The following is a 7500-nucleotide window of genomic DNA, read 5'->3' as shown; positions in this document are numbered from 1 at the left end:
ACTCTTTTTAATGAACAAAACAAAAGACCAAACCTCCTGAGTATTATCACATGACCTGTATTGGGAAAACAAAATGTACAAACGAAAAAGGTCTATTATGTTTGTTTTTGTTTTGTTTTTTTTTTTGTATTCCCAACGGGGTAAAAATAACACTGATAGCGGTAATTAGCACGAGACAAGCAAAACCCGTAGGGTTCTGGTAATTGCAGTCAAATGGCGTCATCATGCAAAGGTCCTATTGATACTCGTCAAATAAACCTGACCACGGAACAGGACCTGACCAGGACGACCACCACGTCGCTTAAAACCGAAGAAGCGAAGTATGACTCATTTCCCTTGTGACTCTTACAGATTGAACTTTGTTTGTCTGAGTCACTTGGGAATCTATGATTTCATGACGTCCTTACTGCAAAGCGCTATTGCAATAATAAAGGATGTCAGACCTAAATGAAAGGTGACGTGTATGGAATCCGATCGCAGATGGCAAGAACATTTGGTCAAAATCTGCTCTCGAAAATTAGAGTACGTAAATGAAGAAGGAATCCACTCTGTATTCCGAAACCGGTCTTACAATCTGATACAGCGTCCTCTGCAGCGACCCTATCAGAAACACCATGATCAACGTGAACGAGCGTCTTTCCTATTACTCCTATTGTCGCTTACAGGAAGGACAAATGACTAAAGAACTTTTTGTCAGAGCTTCAATTCCTCCTCAAACTTGAAACCACCTAAACCTCTCAAATCCTAGGAAAGCACTGGTTTCCTGGGCCGGGTTCCTGAAAGGTGTAATAACTCTATTCCAGGGATAAATGTGCCTTATTCCAGGCACATTTATCCCTGGAATAGGGTCATTACACCTTTCAGGAACCGGCCCCTGAACATTCCGCGACAAAGCATAACTAAACCTAATATCTCTTAATTCCCAAAATAGAAAGGTCACGAGCTCTTACACCACCACCAGTGGGAACCACATTTCTTTCGCCTTCAAAAACTAAGTGGAATTATTTACGGTAAGGAGGGTGATAATATCACAACTACTGAGTACGAGTTCAGTTTCCATATCGATGCACGAATCTGTACTAGCGGTAGGCGATAGAATGTGATATATTACATGGAATTTAAATCAGGCTGACAATATTTTATATCTTCAGCTCCCACGACCTGCTCCCTTCTGACCTTGTAGCTCAGTCGGAAAAGCAGCGGTAATCTAACCTGAGGGTCGTGGGTTCAATTCCCATCCTGGTCAGAATTTTTCTCTGTCCTTGTGTGGGCCCATTTCCATTAGAAGGGCTAACGCTCACGTGGTTCATATGGGTTAGAAACCTAGCACTTCACATTACACTCTAATCAGTTAAGTCTGTTAAAATATAAGTGCTAAACGGCCACCGTTTGCAAAACGTAATCCTTCCCTGACGACATTTAGAGCCCCCCGACGCACTGTTGTTAAGGGCTGACACTCTATATCAATTTTTGATCCTTTTTCCTATTGCTATCACCCAATTCACTCTTACGTATTGCATCACTGCCCGCCTGTTTCTTCGAAAAAGACAACTGTCGAGAAATACAGCACTGAAACCAGATCCTGTGGCTAATTATGACAACAAGAACAGTAATATAGGACACTACCTAGCTCAGTTTGAAGTCTCTGGTAACCAAAGTACCTTGAAGCCATAGTTTGTCCAAAAAAGCCACGATATTTTAGCCACTAAACAAAACTAAACTGTCATTTGATGAGTTACGAACGCTGATGAAAACGAAAGGAAGAGAAATTTGTTTTTACTTTCGTACTGCGACAACACCCCGTTTGCCGCTTTTTGCAACCAGGATATGGGAATGAAGCCAACGTTCTGTGGACTTTAATTATATTGTTTCCATTTATGGCATATCAAGGTTGACAACATGCCAGAATGAAACTATTTGGGTTTTATCCATCAAAATTGGAAATATTGTATGAATTGACGTCAGAGGTTCGAAAGTGCAAGAAAACAAACAATACCGGAAATGGAAAAGAAATAAGATGAAATATCATGATACCTAATTTTTTGGCAAAATATGCTCAATTCGTAAAATTAAGGTTGGGTATTTCGCTATCAAAGGTATATGATCCGCAATCAAAGAATTAACGGCTGTTCTAGGTTTGTTGGTGGATAAGGAGGGAGGAACAAACCTCACCTCACTTAGATCGATCTCTAGTTCGGACCCCAGAAATACTCCACCAGCTTTTACCATCTCATTGATTTCTCCAAGCGAGTCCTTTCGAAGAAATAAATCGAAAAAGTGAATATAAATTCTCATGTGAAAGGACTTTGTTGACCAGTTCAAAGCATCTCTTGTGAACTCAAGATTCATGTGTATCAAATCTACAATAGTTGATTAATGAAAGGTGCAAAGTCTTAACAAACGTAATTGCCTTGATACTGAAATTTTGATTTCAAGTTGCGATAGCACTTGGAGTTACAATTCGATGACCGTTTGCCAATTTCTTACCTACCTTCATCAATAGTCAGTATCCTATGGAGACCGCTAGAATGTTAAATTTATGCCCACTGGACATTGAAAAGTCTGTTGTGTACCAAATAGAAACTATCATTTTGTGTATGAAACAGATAGAAGTGTCAACCTAATTATTTTTCATAGCAGTTTTTATGTTTAAACAATTTGTTTGAATTCTCGCATTTTTCAAATTAATCAAAAATCGCTGAAGCGATAAATGTTTTCCCTTCCGACTTCCACGGATTTACAGACAAATCGCGGAACTAGAGAGCAAAATGCACTGGTAAACATTAAAACGTGCAAAACAATGTTATCTTCACTCCAATCACCAGGATTTTGAATTAAATCTGTGATCTCTTCAAATGAAAAACGACAAGGATTCCAAAAAGAATTGACATCTATTTACAACAGCAAGCAAAAATGCAGATTACGTCATTGTTGTGTGATAATCAGATATCATAACCATTCGCTTCATCGTGGCAGGAAGCAAATCCATTACTCCTTTAAAACTGAGATGTCTCTACTAGTGATTTTCATGATTCACTCATGATCAAGTGAACTATTAATTACAACATCCAATTATATGCCGTAAAAGTGTATAAACAAATGAAGTCATTTCATCAGTGGATCCGAAGATATACTGTCGCAGTTGAGGTAAAGATTGAAATGTTCTGAACAGTGCGTGGCACGAGAGGTTGTTAAAACAATTAGTGGTTGAGACTAAGGTTATTTCATTAGAATAGCGACCTAATATGTGGATATTCCGATTAATGTAAATTTGGTCAGTAATTGGCACAATGGAATTTATTCCTATGCACTCGAATAACTATCAGACTAAACAGTGACGTTCTCCCCTTGGTCACCAATAGATACTTAAAGACTTCCTACCGAAGTGATCCTCTGACAGTGAGTTGTCCGTGTCTGACAGAAGTGGTTGTTTAAGTTCGGCCAAGGAGTCTCTGTTAAGAGCAGACATCTTTGTTTCGTGAGGGGCCTGTTCGGGTTTGCTGTTGTTGGCAGCAGACTGCTTCTGTTACGAATAAAATAGACGCTAATGTTTGGCAACGATGTTGCGCTAGAGGGACTTACCCATTTAAATTGAGGTCTTTCGACTTCCTGTCTGTCACGCAATAGTGAAATATCATCATGATATAAGCACGCAAAGGGTGCATGTTCGTACTGTTTGAAAGTCTATCTTAAAAAATAGGTACGCAATGCGTACATGTGGTAGTGCAGTAAATTGAAACAGTGCTTTATTCCACAACTGTCAACTGAGCTGCATTTTGTTTTCCAGGACGTAATATATAAAGTACTTAACCCAGAAAGATTGAAGAAAATAAATGGGAATCGAGAAACATAAGCTTCCAGGCTGACATGAAGTTCAACTTCTTTTTCACAGACACACTGAGCGTCTGACACGAGAAACGTTCGTTGAAGTTAAAGGTAAGCCCTGTCCGGGGGTGGGGGTAGTATCTAGATGGGAGACGTCAACATATACGACTTAGACCGCTCGTAGTTCCTTCTGAGTTAGTCGAACCGCCGGCTTTGGTCACGCAAGCGAGCCGAGGGGGGAATGATGATTGAGCAAAGATATAGGGAATGCACGATCGTGTAACAGTCGAGTTCAGAATCTGCTAATCTAATTAGTGAAAGAGCTGACAGGCGGTTCCGCCTCTTTTATTAGTTATGTAAATAAACACTAAACGGCGTGGGAATGTCTATGTGCCTGTCGAACTCAATCAACTATTCCGAAAGGAAACCGCAGAAAAAAACTACTATATTTAACTTAATTTAATGTTGGAGCGTGTTGGCAAGTTTCGACGGTGTGATGTTCGGGACACATCAGTGAAGTCAGAATACAGAGCTTGTTCTGCAGAAAAGATGACTCAATACTTGTTTGAAGCCATGTCCTTCATGGAAGTAATTGGTACGTTAATAAAACGAAAGCTAACAGGTTGTATTACCCCGTTGAAAATAGTAAGGAACAATAAAATATACACTGATAAAACTTATATCGGTAAGCAATTTAACCAGTATTTTATTAATATTGGCCCACAGCCGGCTAGTACTATACCACAAAATAATAAAAGCCCAATGCAGTTTACCTTCATCTAGTTTTCTTATGTCTTTAGTCACAGAAGCTCAATTGAGCAGTCTATTCTCCAGCCTGAATGTACAGAAAGCATCATTAGATCTTCCAAATAAGCTTATTAACATTGCTGGTGAGCCACTATCAAAGCCCCTAGCATATATATTCAACCAGTCTATGGCAACTGGCATAGTACCCAAGTTATGCCAATATAGGCCACTTCGGAAAATACCCAAATACTCTATGTTTGTTCCCCCCCCCCACCCCCCTCAATTTTGCTTAAGCGTTGTTTCCAGTTTCTCTTGGGACTTACAATGGTCTCAATTAAGAGAAAACAAAAACAATGCTTATTCAAAATTTGGGGGGACACACAAAGAGTATTATGGTATTTCCCGAAGTGGGCTATTGCCTCCCTGTCTCCATTTCCTAAAGTTCTAGAACGTCTAATTTATAGTCAACAGAATACACTTTACAAATATCAATTTGGCTTTATAAAGGGATTTTCAACTGAACAGGCTATCCTAGAAATGGCCATTGATAATAAGAAAATCACATATGGCATTTTTCTAGACCTCTCAAAGGCATTTGACACGTCTGTTAACCATAACATTTTTCTTTCTAAGCTTTCCGCCTATGGAATCCGAGGAATACCATATAATTGGTTTGAAAACTACTTGCAGCAACGTACAAAGTATGTTAAAATTGAAGATATTAAATCAAATACGAAACAATAGTTTGTGGGATACCCGAAGGTTCTACCTTAGGGCCTCTGTTATTTCTACTTCATGTTAATGATCCCCCAAATTCTTCCTCTAGATTTTCTTTTGTATAATTGCTGATGACACTAATATGTTTTTCTCGAGTAGCTGTTTAAACGAACTGGAATCTGTTGTCAACATCGAACTAGCACTAGTGTTGAGGTACTGCGCATCTAACAAGCGGTCTGTTAAAGAAAACAAACTATATGCTAGTCTTAACATTGAACGTAAGTCATTTGTTAGGCCCGTTTCAAACGTCGAACTTTTCATGTGCCGAATCTAATGCAAACGAGAAAATTCTATTGTTTTTGCTCATTTGCATTAGATTCGGCACATGAAAAGCTCGACGTTTGAAACGGGCATAAAATAATTGAGAGTTTACATAGATGAACACCTAAATTGGGAAGCTCAGATTCAGGAGGTAAATAACAAACTAGCAAGGAATATAGGAATACTTTATGACGTACGAAAATATGTTGACCTAAATGTCCTTAACTAAGCAGTTATATTATGCTCTTGTCACCTTCTTAAATTATGATATCATGAGCTGGGGCAGTGCATGCAAAACAAGACTCACAAGGGTATTGCCTAAACAAAATCAATGTGTACGGTGCATGTTCTTTGCTCACAGGACAGAAAATGCTGAGATTCTCTACTTAAAATCTTGGAATTAAATAATATCTACAAGTTGAGGATAGCACTCATTTTGCCCACAAAATTCAAAATGATAAAAAAGGTAACCCAGCTATTTAATGGGTTCACACTAGGCACTAAGTCTGTCTTAGCCTAAGTCAAGCCAAGTCACCCTAAGTCACCTTAAGTGTTCAGACATATCTAGAAGACAAATTCTTTCCGTGCAAAGCTGCCATCATTAACGATAAAAATAACAGATAAGGTAACTAACATCATAAATGTGGTGAGGTAGTCACGATCCATTTTAGCGAAGAAGTTGAGATCAAAATGAGACCGAGAAGCCGTAAAATCGCTGTAATTGCAACTGTTGTCTGTTCATTAAATTTACAAAGGTTGAGAGAGTAAGTGAGTAGTTGTTCCTGAAATGAAGCATTATTGCCATGGTTTTTTTTGGTTACACCCCACATGTTGTTCTTTTCTTAGATGACAAAATTTATTAATTTAATTATTACGTGATTTGGAGCTGTAGCTAGAAACAGTGACAATCCCATGCATAAGGTCTCATTGAGTTTGGCAGTAAAATATTTTAGAAAAATGTTTAAAGCTTTTATCAAAACTTCTGGTATTGGTCCTGCTGGACTTCAAATATGCTCTACCATTTTGAACAAGGAACTTGTCAATCAACCTATTATAATATTTGCAATATGATCTTTGGATAGTAATTAATTTCTAGTTCTTATCCCATTTTGTGCAGATATCCTATAGTTTTTGAGTTTTTATTTCCTGTAGTGTATCTTTATTATAGTTAGCACTCATCCGCACAAGCATGTATTATTGCTTTAATATTGATAGTGTTTAAATAAAGGATATTGTTGTCTTGTCTTGTACATAATGCCCAAACAGCCTCAGTTGTATTTGCATTAGATTCTGAATGTTACGTTTAAAGGCAAACCATTACAAATTGTGCTCAATTTAAAGGAACCCAGGAAAAAATATTCAAACTATTCATGGATTTGAAGTTCCTGAAGCAGGCAAACCTTGAAGAGTTTATGTGACCATATTTGGAATACACAGGGAATGTTCACAAGTCCACAAGATTCCTTTTCTCTACATTGAGAAGTACTGTAACAGCTGTCAGCTTACTCAGATGGAAATTTGACAGGCCTCAGCTGTCCAGTTTTGCTCATTAGTGGAACATAGTATTATAAAGTGCTTTTATTACTTTGATTTTCTTATTCTTCAGTTGAACCAAAATGAATTGATGATCAATCATCACCTCCACTATTACTATAACTGCTCTTGCTTTTAGAAAAAATAATATCAAAGTTGAAGCTGGTGGCTCAAGGAGTAAATTGTGCAAAAAAGTTACGTTAAAAAGACTATAATGGTATTTAAATATTATTTTAGAACAATTTTGCTTTTGTCCTTAAATCAATGGGAACCTAAACATTAGGATGCAATCTGCTCAGGAGGAGTCTTCCCTATAAAAATGACAGGGTACTTGGAATTTTTTTTACAACAAACCTT

At 37.9% G+C, this 7500-nt stretch overlaps 2 protein-coding genes across 9 annotated transcripts in view; one reads left to right on the top strand and one right to left on the bottom strand.

Moving 5' to 3' along the window:
• The window catches only part of LOC137992599 (uncharacterized), a 30628-nt gene extending 27036 nt beyond the window's left edge, over positions 1-3592 (bottom strand). Inside the window, exon 1 of one of the 2 annotated variants that reach the window (XM_068838026.1) lies at positions 3382-3592. In XM_068838026.1, coding sequence (XP_068694127.1) covers positions 3382-3469 — 88 coding nt within the window. In that variant the 5' untranslated portion in view covers positions 3470-3592. Of the gene's footprint in view, positions 1-1626; positions 1773-3381 lie in introns of those variants that run through there. The other variant, XM_068838027.1, reaches the window with a different exon arrangement.
• The window catches only part of LOC137992598 (uncharacterized), a 57755-nt gene that overhangs the window by 7974 nt on the left and 42281 nt on the right, over positions 1-7500 (top strand). For 2 of the 7 annotated variants that reach the window (XM_068838020.1, XM_068838021.1), the window contains exons 1-2: positions 2907-3147; positions 3893-3936. The gene's annotated coding sequence lies outside the window, so the exon portion shown is untranslated. Of the gene's footprint in view, positions 1-2899; positions 3148-3787; positions 3937-5205; positions 5274-7500 lie in introns of those variants that run through there. The other 5 variants (XM_068838022.1, XM_068838017.1, XM_068838016.1 and 2 more) reach the window with 5 other exon arrangements.

Source organism: Montipora foliosa, chromosome 2 (genome assembly GCF_036669935.1).
Source record: "Montipora foliosa isolate CH-2021 chromosome 2, ASM3666993v2, whole genome shotgun sequence".
Classification (NCBI taxonomy): Eukaryota; Metazoa; Cnidaria; class Anthozoa; order Scleractinia; family Acroporidae; genus Montipora; species Montipora foliosa.
This window is presented reverse-complemented; position numbering and strand designations above follow the sequence as displayed.